At 45.0% G+C, this 18,991-nt stretch overlaps 1 protein-coding gene across 1 annotated transcript in view; it reads left to right on the top strand.

Annotated features, from left to right (window-relative positions):
* Nucleotides 1-18,196, top strand: part of LOC141271336 (protein NDNF-like) — a 31,760-nt gene extending 13,564 nt beyond the window's left edge. The window contains exons 3-4 of the mRNA XM_073681450.1: nt 491-618; nt 14,527-18,196. Coding sequence (XP_073537551.1) covers nt 491-618; nt 14,527-15,878 — 1,480 coding nt within the window. The 3' untranslated portion in view covers nt 15,879-18,196. The remainder of the gene's footprint in view (nt 1-490; nt 619-14,526) is intronic.
* Nucleotides 18,197-18,991: the final 795 nt, after the last annotated feature.

Genomic DNA, 18,991 nt, shown 5'->3' with positions numbered 1-18,991 from the left:
CAACATATGTTTGTGAATAAGAAATTTGTAGTCTTGCATCTACTTTATTGGTTTTGCAATTGTATAAGGAAACAGCAAATGAAATAGCCCATCAAACTACTAGAGGATCTTCGGAGGACCAAGACACTAGCATAATGGGCCCTAAAATCTACAACAGCCCTATTTGGAGTTTACTCTAATTCCAATCAAATATTTATACGGTCTACCACTTTTATGTGCTTGTTTTCAGTCACCCTATCTCACCTTTTTGATAATATGTACAGTGTATGTAATTCTAGTAACAAAATGTATGAAAAAAAATTCTAGTAACAAAATGTAGATGTACAGTATATGCATTATGCAGATGGAGGGTGGCCCTCAGATTGACTTCTGCTGGAAGATCTAGTGAACCCCAGGACAAATCGACTTAACTGTATTTCTACCGTACTTTAGTATGCTATATTTTGTTTTGCAGCATATGCAATTAATGGTTTATACATTATTTTATCAGGTACTACTTTTCATTGGGAGAAAACTCTAGCCCACATTTCTCAATCACTGTGACACCCTGTGATGTTCCAATCGAATGGAGTATTTTACACTACAAAGCATCACATGCATTCCATGGAAAAACAGCAGGTAACAACATGCAGATTTAATTCTTATAATATCTGGGATAAATAATACATGCTAATGTTTAGGGCAGAAGCTGCATTAGATTTCAAGATTATATATTTCAAAGTATTCTAATGTTGTAAAGTTTCATGATTCACACTGTTTTAACTACTTCCGGACCACCCATACACTCTATACATGGCGGTCAACGTTCTACTCTGCAGTAACGTTTTAAAACTTCACTACATAGTAAAGCAGCTGCACAACATTGCAGGAGCAAAGAACTTGCTGTCAGACACAGCCAGACTCCCCATAGAGAGAGCAGAGATAGTATGTTACCATCTATGCCCTCCTGATCACTGTATATATGGCACTGAACAGCACTGTGCATACATTAATACCGGACCCAACAGTCATGTGATCACTGGTTGCAGGGAGAAAGCAGAAACTGCTGGTGCGAGGAGACTCAGTCAGCTCTTCTTTGCAACAAGGAGGCTGAATTTCTCCTGTAACTAGGGCCAGTAATCCTGTCCCAGTTAAAGAGAAAATCAGAAGAGAAAAAAAATAATATTTAAATTTTGAAATGCCCGTCAAAGGTCTTTTTGTAACTATATGAGTGACACAATGTATGAAACAAATGAAAAATAAATAAATAAAAAACTGTAAAAAAAAAGCTGTCATTAATCCAAATTCCTGTTACTAGCCCACCCATGTTGATAAAAACAAACATGTCTGATAATTAAAATTAATTGTTGCATAAAGGGGAAAAAATGTTAAATGTATTTTGGTGGTACTTTGTGATCATAAAACATTTTTGAAATACAGTCACATATCACCTTTTTATTCCCACTGATATCACCTGATATCGGCAAAAGAATAAAAAAAAGTATGAAAATTTTGCAAAAATTAGACCTGAAAAAAGATGTCAAAAATATATATATATCCAAGCAAGAAACTTTATAACTCTTTAAATCCTATGTATGAAAGACACTGAAAATGTGCCGGTCAGGAATGGGGATAAATTAACTAGTAAAATAAAAACTTTATAATTACCGTAAATTATATAAGAGTAACTAATGATATTCATTAGATCAGGGGTCCTCAAACTACGGCCCTTTTGACGCGCCCCCTGGGACATATTCCTTTGTGAGGGGAATACCCGGCACCGGATCAGATGGGGGGTTGTAGTCTCCGAGCGGCTGTGACCCGGTCCCGTGCCCAGGGCGTCAAGCTCAGGGTTATGTGGCAGTCTTTACTGATGTTATTAAAGTTCGTTGTGTCGACTACGCCACCCGTTGTGATGCGGTCACTGTGGCCGCCGCTGCAGCAGGGTCCGCTGAGGCTGATGGTGGATGCGCAGCTTGGTGGGATAACCCCCAACGGGAGGGGTATAGCCTCAGAGGGGACAGGCGCAGAGGATGGGGGTTGTGGTGGTGCGGTGCAGCCGGTAATGATTACAGACTCGGGTAGTGCAGTTAAGGGTCTTTACTTACTGCAGATGTTCCTGGTCACTCTAGCTCCAAGTGACCTCCCGAGCCGTGCTGCGTCCACCAGGTCCTGGATCCGGCCAACCCCCAAACAAGTCCGGAGCGTGGCCCTGAGCTCTCCCTCTGTCCTTCCTTCAGCCGTCCCCACCAGTGATTCACCTAAATCCAGCTCCCTCGGGCCTTCTGTTGGGCAACCTTTGGCCTCAGGTTCCCTGACCCTCCATGTGGTGTGCCTTCAGGGTGAATGTAGTGGGTGACCGTGACAGACTCTGCCCACGGTCTCCGGTCTCTGGCTGGGGAATGTCTTTACCCCCACCAGCTTGGGTTCCGGTACCCTTCTGCTGACTCCTCACCCGGTGTTCTTATTTGGGTTCTTGGGTCCCTTCTTTGTCCCCCCTCTGGGTCTTTCTGTACTCCACTCTCTCACTCTTCAGGCTCAGGTCTGTTCTGCTCCCTTGCTGCAGGCTGACTTCCTCTGCAGCAGACTTACTCTCTGCGTCTGACCCTGATCTTTGATGGTGCCCACCTTATATAGCCCTCTATGTGTGAGCTCAGGTGACCAGCACCCAATGAGCTCCTACCACTACCCAGACTGCTCCCCCTATCTGCCCCTACACTACATGGGATGTTCCTCCCCCCTCCCACTCCAGCCAGGAACAGGCTCGGTCGCACCTGCACATTTCTAAGTGGGAGTGCCGTCGGCCTGCTCCTCTGGAATGGGATGTATGTAGTGCATGCAGTCTATCTGAGCTCAGTTCCACACTCCTTCCTTACCCGGGAGTGGAATATCACACCTCTGGGTTGAGGTGCAATACTCCTGTAGCAGCCGAATCCTCAGGGTGCTACATTCCCCCCTGGTAAATCACAGCACGTCCTCGGGCTGCAAAGACAAAAAACACCAAAACATACAACATTTTATAAACATGTAAAACATATTAAATATTATACGAAATACTATATAAATATATATATAAACTTTTTCAGGTAAACAACATTCTCGTCGTCTCTTTCTCTCTTCTGTTCCTCTGGTCACCGTGCAACTCGTGACCAGGTAGAGTGCGACAGTCTTTTAGAAAAATGGTTTTTCCTATAAAAACCGGTAGGGGGCGCTTTAGCAAGCGCAACTATGTACAGGGAAATTTTTGGCCGTTCTCAGTCCCCGGCCAGGTAAAGGGAAAGGGATGGCTGCTCACAGTCCTCAGCCTGGTATGGAAAGGGTTACAGGTAACAGTTCGCTGGTCCCAACGGGGACTATTTTAGCAGCAACAACAGTTCCAGTTTCAGTTTCAGTTCCGATTCACTGTGCCCCGACAGGCAACTATATACAGTCTCCTGCTCTGCCGCACTCAACGGCGTCTGCCTCCTGCTCTTATCTTACGGCTGGTGGTTTCTTCAGACCCGTCCGGGTCCTCTTGCTCCTCCTCCTCGTACCGCAACTCCTCCTCCGTCAAGCGATGCACGTGGAGGGCGTAAGGTCCCTTGGCACACTTGTGCCGGGTGAACGTTACCTCATCACCGACGTAGAGGTCACGGCCTTTGTGACCCTCTGGCAGGTGGGACTCGACGTCCCGTCGTGTAACGAAGACGTCACCCATGGTGTTCCGGTCCCTTATGAAGCCCCACCCATGCTGCGCATTAAACTTTATTACCGTCCCGATGGTACGGGGACGATCTGCTGCACGGGGGTCCTCTCCCAGATGTGGCACCCTAGGTATTACGGGCGCGGGCGCGGTGGTGGTGGCGCCCGGGTTGCCCAGGCCTTGCGGCCAGGCCTGGGGCATCTGGAAGGTGAAGGGCACCGTTAGGACGGCGGCGCCCTGGGTTACCTGGCCTTGCGACCAGGCCGGAGGCTCCGCGGAGGTAGATGGCTCTGCTTTGGATGCGGCGCCCGGAAATGCTAGGCCCTGTGACCAGGCCGGAGGCTCCTCTTCCGGCGCCACGCTCCGGGTCACGATGCGTGACGTCATCGGGGTCGCGACGGCGGCTTCCGGTCGGGGCCTAGTCGGTGGCGATGTCATGGCGGTCTCGGGTACGGCCGGGGGACCTTCGGGCTCTGCGACGGGGAGCTGGGGCAGGTAAGCGGTCTTCCGGTATGGGGTATAGGCATCCCCCTTACCTGCTGCCATACGTCTCGCTCCCTCTTCTGCGCCGTCTCCGGCCTTGGGTCTTCCCGCGTCATCCGCAGAGGTAGTCGGTGTCTTCTTCCAAGGGAGCGGGTTCCGTGGACGGATTCCAGCTTGCTGGGCCATCTCCCGGCCCCACTCCGCCAGGATCTCCCTCTGCACTCGGGCCATCCTTCCCGCGAGGCCCTCCAGGGCACTCCACGCGCACTCCCGATCTCGGGGAAGCTGCGCCAGGATCTCCGCTAAGCCTAGCGGGGTTGTTGACTCCAGCAGGCTCCTGACCATCGGGTCGGTGCTGCTCTGCTCTGCTTCCGGCAGGCTCCTGGCCAGCGGGCCGGTGCTGCTCTGCTCTCCTCCTTCTTCCTCCAGCAGGCTCCTGGCCAGCGGGCCGGTGCTGCTCTGCTGCCGCTCCATTCCCGGGTCCTCTCTTTCTCTCCTCGACTCCGGGTGAGCTTCTCCGCTACTCCTCATTAGACCTCTTGCCTCCGGGTGCGCTCGTTCTACACTGCTCCAAGCGACACCCATCTTTGCTCTTTTCTTTCGTCTCCTCCCACTTCGAGGGCGGTCCCAGGGCAACTCGGTGACTGTCAGCTCCAGGGGTAGTTCTTTCACGCTGACAGACACCTCCAGCATCACAGTCTCTGTTGGTGGGGGCGGTTTCCATTTTTGGCGCCATTTTCTGTCCCGGCCCACGATGGGATGTGGCCTCTTGCCCTCCTTTGGCACGCCCATAATGGCGTCCGCTGCTCTTCCAAGGCGGGAAATCTGCGGTTTTGGCGGGAAGCGTCGCCCAGTGGCGGGAAACTCTGCAGATGGCGGGAACAAGCTGGAAATGGCGGACAATCGGCGGGAAACGACTGGTGATGGAGTCCGATGGCGTGGACCCTCCGGAACCGGCAGGAGTCTTCTTTCTGAGGTAAACTTGCACTTTTCTTCAGGCACGCAGTACCCGGGTGTTGCGGGCACGTAATCCTGCCGACTACGCCAAAGTTGACGCGCCCCCTGGGACATATTCCTTTGTGAGGGGAATACCCGGCACCGGATCAGATGGGGGGTTGTAGTCTCCGAGCGGCTGTGACCCGGTCCCGTGCCCAGGGCGTCAAGCTCAGGGTTATGTGGCAGTCTTTACTGATGTTATTAAAGTTCGTTGTGTCGACTACGCCACCCGTTGTGATGCGGTCACTGTGGCCGCCGCTGCAGCAGGGTCCGCTGAGGCTGATGGTGGATGCGCAGCTTGGTGGGATAACCCCCAACGGGAGGGGTATAGCCTCAGAGGGGACAGGCGCAGAGGATGGGGGTTGTGGTGGTGCGGTGCAGCCGGTAATGATTACAGACTCGGGTAGTGCAGTTAAGGGTCTTTACTTACTGCAGATGTTCCTGGTCACTCTAGCTCCAAGTGACCTCCCGAGCCGTGCTGCGTCCACCAGGTCCTGGATCCGGCCAACCCCCAAACAAGTCCGGAGCGTGGCCCTGAGCTCTCCCTCTGTCCTTCCTTCAGCCGTCCCCACCAGTGATTCACCTAAATCCAGCTCCCTCGGGCCTTCTGTTGGGCAACCTTTGGCCTCAGGTTCCCTGACCCTCCATGTGGTGTGCCTTCAGGGTGAATGTAGTGGGTGACCGTGACAGACTCTGCCCACGGTCTCCGGTCTCTGGCTGGGGAATGTCTTTACCCCCACCAGCTTGGGTTCCGGTACCCTTCTGCTGACTCCTCACCCGGTGTTCTTATTTGGGTTCTTGGGTCCCTTCTTTGTCCCCCCTCTGGGTCTTTCTGTACTCCACTCTCTCACTCTTCAGGCTCAGGTCTGTTCTGCTCCCTTGCTGCAGGCTGACTTCCTCTGCAGCAGACTTACTCTCTGCGTCTGACCCTGATCTTTGATGGTGCCCACCTTATATAGCCCTCTATGTGTGAGCTCAGGTGACCAGCACCCAATGAGCTCCTACCACTACCCAGACTGCTCCCCCTATCTGCCCCTACACTACATGGGATGTTCCTCCCCCCTCCCACTCCAGCCAGGAACAGGCTCGGTCGCACCTGCACATTTCTAAGTGGGAGTGCCGTCGGCCTGCTCCTCTGGAATGGGATGTATGTAGTGCATGCAGTCTATCTGAGCTCAGTTCCACACTCCTTCCTTACCCGGGAGTGGAATATCACACCTCTGGGTTGAGGTGCAATACTCCTGTAGCAGCCGAATCCTCAGGGTGCTACACTTTCATCCGGCCCGCCGGGCTATGGGTGGAGGAGAGGAGAGCGGTGCCATTGCCCGCCCTTCCCCCTGCTTACTCAGGGCCCCGGCAGGCGGATACTTACCTCTCCCCGTGCCTCTGCAAATCCGCTGTCTTCCGTGCTCTGCTCTTCCTGTGACGTCTCAGGTCAGAGGGCGCGGTGACGTCTTTACACCGCGCCCTCCCGAGTGCTGTCACAGGCAGCGCAGAGAGGGACAACGCCGCCGCGACGCTGGAGTCCAGACCAGAGCAGCGGCAGCAGGTGAGGAGGAGTGAGGTGAGTATTGGATTTTTTTTTTTTTTTTTTTTTATGTATGGAGGCATGGGGCATTATATGGAGGGTGACATCCTGCAAGGGGTATAATAAGGGGGGGTGACATCCTGCATGGGGTATAATATGGGGGGGTGACATCCTGCATGGGGCATGATATGGGGGGAAAGGGACATCCTGCATGGGACATAATATGGGGGGGTGACATGCTGCATGGGGCATAATATGGGGGGTGACATGCTGCATGGGGCATAATATGGGGGGGTGACATGCTGCATGGGGCATAATATGGGGGTGGGGTGACATGCTGCATGGGGCATAATATGGGGGGGTGACATCCTGCATGTGGCATTATATGGGGGGGTGACATCCTGCATGGGGCATTATATGGGGGGTGACATGCTGCATGGGGCATTATATGGGGGGGTGACATGCTGCATTATATGGGGGGGTGACATGCTGCATGGGGCATTATAAAGACAGGGGAGTGATATCCTGCATGGGGCATTATATGGGGGGGTGACATCCTGCATGGGGCATGATATGGGTAGTGACATCCTGCATGGGGCATTATATGGGGGGGGAAGGGACATCCTGCATGGGGCATTATAAAGACAGGGGAGCGATATCTTGCATGGGGCATTATATGGTGTGAGAAAGGGACATACTGCATGGGGCATTATATGGGGAGTGGCATCCAGCATGGGGCATTATAAGGGGGGAACAGCCTGCATGGGGCATTATATGGGGGGTGACATGCTGCATTATATGGGGGGGTGACATGCTGCATGGGGCATTATAAAGACAGGGGAGTGATATCCTGCATGGGGCATTATATGGGGGGGTGACATCCTGCATGGGGCACGATATGGGTGGTGACATCCTGCATGGGGCATTATATGGGGGGGAAAGGGACATCCTGCATGGGGCATTATAAAGACAGGGGAGTGATATCTTGCATGGGGCATTATATGGTGTGAGAAAGGGACATCCTGCATGGGGCATTATATGGGGGGTGGCATCCAGCATGGGGCATTATAAAGGGGGAACAGCCTGCATGGGGCATTATAAGGGGGGGAACAGCCTGCATGTGGCATTATAAGGGGGAAACAGCCTGCCTATTGGGAACATTTACCTGCCCATTGAGGACCTATGCTGCCTATTGGGGACCTATTCTGCCTATTGGGGACCTTTGCTGCCTATTGGGGATATTTACCTGCCTATTGGGGATATTTACCTGCCTATTGGGGATATTTACCTGCCTATTGGGGATATTTACCTGCCTATTGGGGACCTATGCTGCCTATTGGGGACATTTACCTGCCTACTGGGGATATTTACCTGCCTATTGGGGACCTATGCTGCCTATTGGGTACATTTACCTGCCTATTGGGGACCTATGCTGCCTATTGGGTACTGTTACCTACCTATTGAAATACCGGTTGATTTAACTTTACTTGTTCTTCATTTTAAATATTGTATTTGTTCCTGTATTGTTTTTTTTTTTACTTCAAAATAAGATATGTGCAGTGTGCATAGTAATTTGTTCATAGTTTTTTTTAAAAACTAAATTCCGGCCCTCCAGTGGTCTGAGGGACCGTGAACTGGCCCCCTGTTTAAAAAGTTTGAGGACCCCTGCATTAGATAGACAGTGAAAATATAAACACCGCACAGTATGCTACAATCTCCATATCCACTAAGGACTTTTGTTAAACTATTTATTATTATTTATTATTATAGCGCCATTGTTCTCAGCAATGCGAGTCCTGTTTACACAGGACAATGCACAGTCGAGAATAGAAATCCTGTGCGTTGTGCAGATCATTTCCCACCATGAACTAGCATTTTGCTCATTTATTGGGTGATCGGCAGACTGTTTACACTGTAAGAATATAAATGATAATGAATTGTAAACATGCTGCCGATCCCCCGTAAAATGATCTCGTTCACGATAATCGTTCACAATAATCTTTCAGTGTAAATGAAGCATAACAGTGTAGTGATTGCTACTGAATACCGATTAGAGGGGAAGGAATCATAGAATCATAGAATCATAGAATGGTAGAGTTGGAAGGAACCTCCTGGGTCATCTGGTCCAACCCCCTGCTCAAAGCAGGATTCACTAGATCATCTCAGACAGATGTCTGTCCAGCCTCTGTTTGAAGACGTCCATTGAAGGGGAACTCACCACCTCTCGTGGCAGCCTGTTCCACTCATTAATCACCCTAACTGTCAAAAAGTTTTTTCTAATATCTAATCTGTGTCTCCTCCCATTTAGTTTCATCCCATTGCTTCTAGTCTTTCCTTGTGCAAATGAGAATAAAGATGATCCTTCTACAATGTGACAGCCCTTGACATATTTGTAGACAGCTATTAAGTCTCCTCTCAGTCTTCTTTTTTGCAAGCTAAACATTCCCAAATCCTGCAACCGTTCCTCATAGGACATGGTTTGCAGACCAGTCACCATTCTGGTCGCTCTTCTCTGAACTTGCTCCAGTTTGTCTATGTCTTTTTTAAAATGTGGTGCCCAAAACTGTACACAGTATTCCAGATGAGGTCTGACCAAAGAGGAGTAAAGACCGATAATGACTTCACGTGATCTAGACTGTATGCTTCTGTTAATACATCCCAGAATTGTATTTGCCTTTTTTGCTGCTGCATCACACTGTTGACTCATGTTCAGTCTATGATCTATTAGTATACCTAAGTCTTTTTCACATGTACTGTTGCTTAGCTCTATTCCTCCCATACTGTATATGCTTTTTTCATTTTTATTGCCCAGATGTAGTACTTTGCATTTTTCCCTGTTAAAAACCATTCTGTTGGTTGCTGCCCACTGCTCCAGTTTATTTAGGTCTTTTTGAATCCTCTCTCTCTCTTCTCTAGTATTAGCTATCCCTCCTAGCTTTGTGTCATCAGCAAATTTAATCAGTTTACCCTCAATTCCTTCATCTAAATCATTGATAAAGATGTTGAACAATACAGGTCCCAGGACGGAGCCCTGTGGTACCCCACTTGAGACATTCATCCAGCTGGATGTGAAGCCATTTACAACCACCCTTTGAGTCCGATCACTAAGCCAGTTATGAATCCACCTAACAGTTGCCTGGTCCATTGCATACTTGGTCATTTTTTCAATAAGGATGATGTGAGATACTTTGTCAAATGCTTTGCTGAAGTCAAGATATACTATATCTACAGCATTTCCCTGATCCACCCAGTCAGTGATTCTGTCATAGAAGGAAATTAAGTTAGTCTGACATGACTTGTTAGTTACAAACCCATGCTGACTCTGGTTAATCACTTCATTCTTATCCATGTACTTACATACATGTTGTTTAATAATTTGTTCAAAGATCTTTCCTGGTATAGAAGTCAGACTCACCGGCCTATAGTTCCCTGGGTCCACCTTCTTCCCCTTTTTGAAGATAGGAACAACATTTGCTCTTCTCCAGTCTTCTGGGACTTCTCCTGTTCTCCAAGAATTTTCAAAGATTATGGAGAGTGGTTCTAAAATTTCTTCTACAATCTCCTTCAGTACTCTGGGGTGTAATTCATCTGGACCTGGAGACTTGAACTCATTTATGTTAGCTAAATATTCCCTCACAATCTTTCTGTTTACTGATAACTTGGATTCCTCTATTCCTTTAAAAGGACAGTGAAGATCAGTTGATGTTACATTTTCTTTCTGAGAGAAAACAGATGCAAAATAGGAATTAAAAAGTTCGGCCTTCTCAACATCCTCTCTTACCATTTCTCCATTTTCATCCTGTAAAAATCCTATAGCATCTTTGACTTTTCTTTTACTTTTGACATACCCCCAAAATCCTTTTTTATTGCTTTTGACATCTCTTGCAAGCCTTAATTCATTGTCAGCTTTAGCTAACCTGATACGTGCCCTACAGGATCTGCAGACTGCATTATAATCTTCTTTAGATATGCCTCTCTCTTTCCATTTAATAAACATTTCTTTCTTTATTTTTAGCATGTGTTTAAGTTCTGTGTTCATCCATCCTGGTTTCCTTAAATGCTTCCCATTCTTCCTACTTTTCGGGATTGTTAACGATTGTGCTTTGAGAATCTCATTTTTAAAAATTTCCCATCCTTCCTGGACATTTTTGTCCTTAAGGACATCCAGCCATTGGATCCCTCCTATTCTCTTTCTGAGTCTCTTAAAATCTGCCTTTCTAAAATCTAACCTTGAAGTTTGAGTCTTCACATGTCTTCCTCCTCTAGTTATCCAAAATTCTATAATAGCATGATCGCTGCCTCCTAGGGTCCCAGCCACCTTTACCTCCTCAACCATTTCCTCCCTGTTTATAAGGATTAGATCCAAAGTAGCAGATCCCCTTGTTTTCTCCCCTACCTTTTGGAAGATAAAGTTGTCAGCAAGAGAGGATAAGAATTTGCTTGACCTGTTAGTTTTACTTGAGAGAGATTCCCAACAAATGTCTGGATAGTTGAAATCTCCCATGACCACTACGTCATATTTTTTGGAGAACTTGGTCATTTGATACATAAAGAGTTCATCCATATCTTCAGCTTGCCCAGGTGGCCTGTAGTAAATGCCTACAATGGTGTCCTTTCCGTTGTTCTCTCCTTGTATTCTTACCCAAACAGTTTCCACAGAACTCCCAGTCTCTGAAGCTTCAATCTCTGTGCAGATATATGCTTTTCTAACATACAATGCAACACCTCCTCCTCGTTTATCAAGTCTGTTTCTTGCAAATAAGTTGTATCCTTTTAGCCTTTTATTCCAATCATGTGTATCGTCCCACCAAGTTTCAGTGATTCCAATGACATCATATTCCTTTTCCTGCATTAGTAGTTCCAATTCTCCTTGTTTGTTGCCCATGCTTTGTGCATTTGTATAAAAACATTTTAGTTTGTGATTGGTTTCTCTTCCTCCCATATTTTTATTATTTAGATTTTTTTGTCTTTGTTCTTCTTTTCCACTTCCAGTAGCAGAGATCTCAATAGTATTTGTCAGCTGTATGGCTTTTTCTGGCCTTTTGCTTCCCTTCCCACATTGTTCTAGTTTAAAGCTCTTCTGATGAGTGTAGCAAGGCGACTTCCAAATACATGTTTTCCAGTCTTCGTAAGGTGCACCCCATCTCTAGCAAGTAGTCCATCGTATAGGTAATTCATTCCGTGATCCAGAAATCCAAATCCTTGTTGACGGCACCATCGACGTAGCCAGTTGTTCACCTGTAGAATCTTATTCCACCTCATTGTTCCATGGCCATCCACTGGGAGGATGGATGAGAAGACCACCTGCGCTCCCAATTCTTTCACTTTCTTGCCTAAGTCTTCAAAGTCACTGCAGATGGTTTCCAGGTCCTTTCTTGCGGTGTCATTTGTCCCCACATGTATTAGCAGGAATGGGTAGTGATCTGTAGGTCTGAAGAGTCTTGATATCCTGTCAGACACATCTTTAATTTTTGCTCCTGGAAGACAGCACATTTCTCTTGAGGTTATGTCTGGTCTGCAGATAGCGGCCTCTGTTCCTTTTAACAGGGAATCCCCCATGACCACCACTCTCCGTTTTTTCTTCACAACTTTCTTCTTTCTCCATCCAGGAGGATTCTGAGGGCTTACAAGGTTATTCATTGCTGGCAAAGTCTTATCTTGCTGTATGTCTTCATGGTTCTCCTGTGTGAGAGCCTGGTACTGGTTCCTGAGCAGTATGGGTGCTGACTGCCTCTCGATCCTCCTGCTTCTCTGGGTCACATGCTTCCATTCCTCTGTTTCGTCAGGTGCAGTTCGAATTTCTTCTCTTTCTGAATCATGAAGAGATAATTCTGCTCTGTCTAAGAACTCTTCACCTTCCTTAATGATTTTCAAGGTAGTTAACCTCTCTTCTAGATTTCGCAACTTTTCCTCCAACAGGGACACAAGCTTGCATTTCTGGCATGTGAAGTCTGGCTTTTCCACTGGCAAGTCTGTGAACATGTAGCAGGATATGCAGCTCACCAAATGGCTCCTGGACTCTTCCATGTTCTTATTGTTAATGTTCTGAAAACAGTGAAAAAAGCTTAAAAAGAAAGCTTCAAAATGCGCGCGCCGGTAGGCGCGCGGTTTACCGATGTCCTCTTTTCAGCTCCAACAGCCAAAATCCAGTGTTCTTTGAGCTCGCGGAGACTTTTCACTTACCCCAAAATGCAGTGGGAATATGCAAATTATCTCCTCAGGACTCCTCCCCTGGTTTACCGATGTCCTCTTTTCAGCTCCAACAGCCAAAATCCAGTGTTCTTTGAGCTCGCGGAGACTTTTCACTTACCCCAAAATGCAGTGGGAATATGCAAATTATCTCCTCAGGACTCCTCCCCTGGTTTACCGATGTCCTCTTTTCAGCTCCAACAGCCAAAATCCAGTGTTCTTTGAGCTCGCGGAGACTTTTCACTTACCCCAAAATGCAGTGGGAATATGCAAATTATCTCCTCAGGACTCCTCCCCTGGTTTACCGATGTCCTCTTTTCAGCTCCAACAGCCAAAATCCAGTGTTCTTTGAGCTCGCGGAGACTTTTCACTTACCCCAAAATGCAGTGGGAATATGCAAATTATCTCCTCAGGACTCCTCCCCTGGTTTACCGATGTCCTCTTTTCAGCTCCAACAGCCAAAATCCAGTGTTCTTTGAGCTCGCGGAGACTTTTCACTTACCCCAAAATGCAGTGGGAATATGCAAATTATCTCCTCAGGACTCCTCCCCTGGTTTACCGATGTCCTCTTTTCAGCTCCAACAGCCAAAATCCAGTGTTCTTTGAGCTCGCGGAGACTCTTCACTTACCCCAAAATGCAGTGGGAATATGCAAATTATCTCCTCAGGACTCCTCCCCTGGTTTACCGATGTCCTCTTTTCAGCTCCAACAGCCAAAATCCAGTGTTCTTTGAGCTCGCGGAGACTTTTCACTTACCCCAAAATGCAGTGGGAATATGCAAATTATCTCCTCAGGACTCCTCCCCTGGTTTACCGATGTCCTCTTTTCAGCTCCAACAGCCAAAATCCAGTGTTCTTTGAGCTCGCGGAGACTTTTCACTTACCCCAAAATGCAGTGGGAATATGCAAATTATCTCCTCAGGACTCCTCCCCTGGTTTACCGATGTCCTCTTTTCAGCTCCAACAGCCAAAATCCAGTGTTCTTTGAGCTCGCGGAGACTCTTCACTTACCCCAAAATGCAGTGGGAATATGCAAATTATCTCCTCAGGACTCCTCCCCTGGTTTACCGATGTCCTCTTTTCAGCTCCAACAGCCAAAATCCAGTGTTCTTTGAGCTCGCGGAGACTCTTCACTTACCCCAAAATGCAGTGGGAATATGCAAATTATCTCCTCAGGACTCCTCCCCTGGTTTACCGATGTCCTCTTTTCAGCTCCAACAGCCAAAATCCAGTGTTCTTTGAGCTCGCGGAGACTCTTCACTTACCCCAAAATGCAGTGGGAATATGCAAATTATCTCCTCAGGACTCCTCCCCTGGTTTACCGATGTCCTCTTTTCAGCTCCAACAGCCAAAATCCAGTGTTCTTTGAGCTCGCGGAGACTCTTCACTTACCCCAAAATGCAGTGGGAATATGCAAATTATCTCCTCAGGACTCCTCCCCTGGTTTGGTCTTGGTGCTTGGAGCTCGTCTTGGTGACATTGCACCCACCCTGAAAAGTAAAAAGCACTTACAACTGCGCTCATCATTTCTTTTATGCTGAATTTATCCATTTCCCAAGCAAAATCCCCAAGGTTTATAATTTAGAGACTGACATCAGAAATAGCTTCCAATAAATGTTTGTTCATAGTTTTACATTGAGTAATAATCTTGTTAACCTCTTCATTTTCAGCAAAATATCAACCCTTTGATAACTCGAAGAACCAGGCCTACTACAAGACCGTGTCTACACTTTTCAACTACAAAGGAAACTCGGTTGAAAATTATGTGGGAAGTTTTTCATATACTTCACTTTTTGTCGTTGAGTTTTTATCTACTGAGAGAGACACTCACATCACAGTGTACCTTACAACTGACTTAGCACATGGAAATCTTTTTCCTGAACTTCCAGGAGATCCACGGATTGATGTCACTACGCTCAACCATAACTCTGTTTCTTTGGTCTGGAAATCAAGTCCATCAGCAGTGAAGCAGAAAGACCACATACAATATTGTATTCTCGTAAATGAAAAGCATAATTATAAAAGTATGTGTGCCGCTGATACAGCTATTCGATCTGCGGGAAGGAAATGGCCAAAATTAGCAAGTTTTCCCATCTCAAAATATCTTGATGAAAATCAACGGGTTATGCTCCTATTAAACAGTGATTTACATATTATCCACAAAACCAGCAACATAGAGGTTAGGCAGACATGTGTTGGCAACAAAAATACCTACACGGTATCAAATTTGAGCTCAAATACCCAATATTACTTTGACGTATTTGTAGTTAACATGTTGACCAATGCTAGTGCTGCCTACACGGGCACTTTTGCAAAAACATGGTTGGAACCTAAACCAAAGGATATACCCCTAAAGGATGGAAAAATAGTACAAATTAAGTTTGATGGCAAAAGACCAAAACCATATAACTTTGAATATCAGGCATTGCATAAAAAGGTCCACTTCACATTCCAAGTATGCCGAGGCCAACTGCGAGCTCAGATATCAAAAAATGGTAAATTATTGGTTTCAGAAACTATTCAAGGTTTAAGACATATAACCCTTAATGGTAAATTTATGGATAAATACTTAGCTGTTTTCAAGCCAGGGGAACCAGTGGCAAACACATCTGCAATGATTCAGGCTTCATCCCATATGCACAAATCTTTATTCCCTTTTTTTCCGAATAGTCTGAAAATCAAGTCTTTCAACAAACTGAGAACATGTAACTCAATAACAATTGCCTGGCTTGGAACCCAAGAAAGGAATATGTATTGTGTCTACAAGAGGAAACTTCAAGACCAAGCTTGGAGAGAAATGGCCAGTGTTGACAGTTGTTCGGGGCCAGAATCACGGCCAAAATCAGAGAAAGTTTTGTGCAAATATTTCCATGAAATCAATGTACAAAAAGCAGTAACTACAGAAACCATTGGTGGTTTAGAAAGAGGCAAGCTCTACTTATTTGATGTCTATCTTATTGGTTCTTCAGGATTGCTGGTTAGATACCAGAGTAAAGTTGTGAAAACAAGAAAAACTTGTTGAAGATTTCGATTTTTTTTCTTTTTTATATATTTATCATTAATGGAAGCTTCTAAATAGTTGAGAAGGATCCGTCACTAGACTACACAATGAAAACTGTATACGTTATTGAATAGATTTCTCAGATATTATGAGGTTGCTGTACTTACTTTGAAAATGTAATGTCAGAATGACTGTATATTCTAGCTGGACTGTAATCTCCAGCTAGATTTATAAATGCTTATTTTAATATGGAAACATTAAAAAAGAATGAAAGGTATTTGACATATATTCCTAAACTAAGTATATCAGAGAAATCCATTTAATAATATATACAGTTAGTATTGTCAAATCTGGTGACAGATCCTGTATTCCCTTAACACCAGATTGTTTTGTTCTTTTTGCTTTTCTTTTTTTTTTTAACTAAATTAAACCAAAAGATAAAGAATAACTGTCATTTAATTAAGGATTTTTTTATTCCTCATCAATCAATAGTACACATGAAAATATGCAACTTTGTAATATATATTATCAGAGCAATCTGCTTCTTTTTCCTACTGGACTGATCTTTCATTCTGTATTCAAAGGTAAAATCTGTGAAGACAGATTTTCCCATTGCCGAACTGGGAGATGATAATTGGTGCTCATTAAGTTCTATGAAGAGGATAAAGGGAGGAGAGAGGGATGAAAAAGGAGGAATTCTTCCACAAGTTCTCCTAAAATGACAATTACACTTTAAAAGATTTCAATAAGCAAATGTCATCTCTTATCTCTGTACTAGAAAATCTGTGCTCACTGAAGACATATTTTTCTATTACTGAGATAGAAGATGGCAGTTAGTGCTCATAAAGTTCAATGGAGAGGAGAGTGGGAGGAGGAGGGAGGAGCTAGAGGCAGAAACAGACATTCTGCTGCAAGTTCTCTTCAAATGACAGAAAGAAAAAAGAAGCAGATTTCTCTGATATGTTACAAAATGACTTATTTTCATGTGTGATATTAATTTTATGAAATAAAAATTAAAACGATGGTTAGTCTTTAATTTTTTTTGCTGATTAATTTCTTAAAAAGGTTACCTACCTTCAGAAAAAAAAAAATTGTCAATCTTCAAAACATTATACAAACCCCTCCAGAGACTTTTTAGGTGATTTTTTTTTTACAAATTCTTGCCTTGTCCTGCTCCCTTGTTCCCTATATGTTTACTTGCACCGCAACTTGTGATGAGGCAGTCCTGAGACACTGATTTCAAAAGTAATCAGTACATTTTTTTTATATGAAATGGGCATATTAAACAGGTGACATGCAACAAACACAAATTTACATATGGCTGTAATGACCGTAATATTTGTGGGATAAAAAATGTGGCGACATCAATTTTTTTTTTTTTCAAAAATGTGCTAATATTATCAAAAAAATAGATATCTCCTTAATGATAATGACCTATAGAATAAAGGTAGATTTTTTTTTAGACCGCACAGTGAATGACGAAAATCTAAAATGCAAATGACAGTTTCCATTCACCTCTAAAAAGTTAATGAGAAGCTACATTTTATTTATTTTTTAACCGTGTTATGGACACTGACACAACTGCAGAAAAGAACTTTCCTACTCCAAAACTGGCAACTACGCCAACATCTAGAAGATATGGTGGGCACATGTCCTTAAGTAACTAATCAGAACAGGATTTTAAAAAAGAAAATGTTGTATGAAGGAGGACATTCACTTTAAGGTAGAAGAAACTGAATGCATTTCTCCAGACCAGATCTGTCTGTTTACTTGAGGATGGGACAAACTGTGATTATTTTTCTATGTATAATGAATTCAAGTAAGGATTTGGGGGATGCTCTGAAAATTGGTTAAAATGTTTAGCAAGTTTTTTGTAGCTATTTTTTTTTTTACATTTGTGTTTTTGTTTTGTTATACCTAACATTAAAAGGGAACCATATAATATACAATAGGAACCACTGACATCTTGTAGGATCACTTCCATTGTTTAGCAGAAATACTATGTTTCCTTTGCATGTGTACAATCTTAATTTGATAGAGTTTTGTGCCTACTCATAATATTCCGCTATGTCTCTTGATTATAGAATTCAGTTAAGAATCTTTGTTTTAAATGTATTTGTGCTGAAATGCCCGGTCAGAAAGGAGCAGTGGCCGTTACTTCAGTCCCATAGGCAATGAATGAATGAAGCAGTGGTGCACATGCAGGGATTTCAGAATATCATTATTGGGATTAGTTGGAGTCTAAAAGGTTGACCCCAAGCAAACAGCAAGTTACATTATATCACAGAAGTGAGTACACCCCTCACATTTTTATAAATATTTTAATATTTCTTTTCATAAGTCAACACTGAAGACAACAATTTGATACAATGTAAAGTAGTCAGTGTACAGTTGTATAGCAGTGTAAATTTGGTGTGCCCTCTAAATAACTCAACACAGCCATTAATGTCTAAACCGCTGGCAACAAAAGTGAGTGCACCCCTAAGTGAAAATGGCCAAATTGTAGTCAAAGTGTCAATATTTTGTGTGGTCCCCATTATTTTCAAGCACTGCCTTAACTCTCGTAGGCATGGAGGTCACTAGAGCGTCACAGGTTGCCACTGGAATCCTCTTCCTCTCCTCCATGACGACATCATGGAGCTGGTCGATGTTAGAGACCTTGCGCTCCTCCCCCGTCCATTTGAGGATGTCCAACAGATACTCAATAGGGTTTAGGTCTGGAGACAGACTTGGCCAGAAAACCATGTTTACCCTCAGTTTCTTTAGCAAAGCAGTGGTCGTCTTGGAGGGGTGTTTGTGAGTTGTTATTATGTTGGATATTGCCCTATGGCCCAGTTTTCAAAGGGAGAGGATCATGCTCTGCTTCAGTATGTCACAGTACATGTTGGCATTCATGGTTCCCTCAATGAACTGTATCACCCTATAGCCGGCAGCACTCGTGTAGCACCAAACCATGACACTCCCACCACCATGCTTGACTGTAGGCAGGACACACTTGTCTTTGTACTCCTCACCCGGTTGCCACCACACACGCCTGACACTATCTGAATCAAATAAGTTTATCTTGGTCTCTTCAGACCACAGGACATTGTTACAGTAATCCATGTCCTTAGTCTGCTTGTCTTCAGCAAACT

The sequence above is a fragment of the Phyllobates terribilis genome, unplaced genomic scaffold, assembly GCF_046119375.1.
Source record: "Phyllobates terribilis strain yellow unplaced genomic scaffold, ASM4611937v1 Scaffold_5__5_contigs__length_657084704, whole genome shotgun sequence".
Taxonomy (NCBI): Eukaryota; Metazoa; Chordata; class Amphibia; order Anura; family Dendrobatidae; genus Phyllobates; species Phyllobates terribilis.
This window is presented reverse-complemented; position numbering and strand designations above follow the sequence as displayed.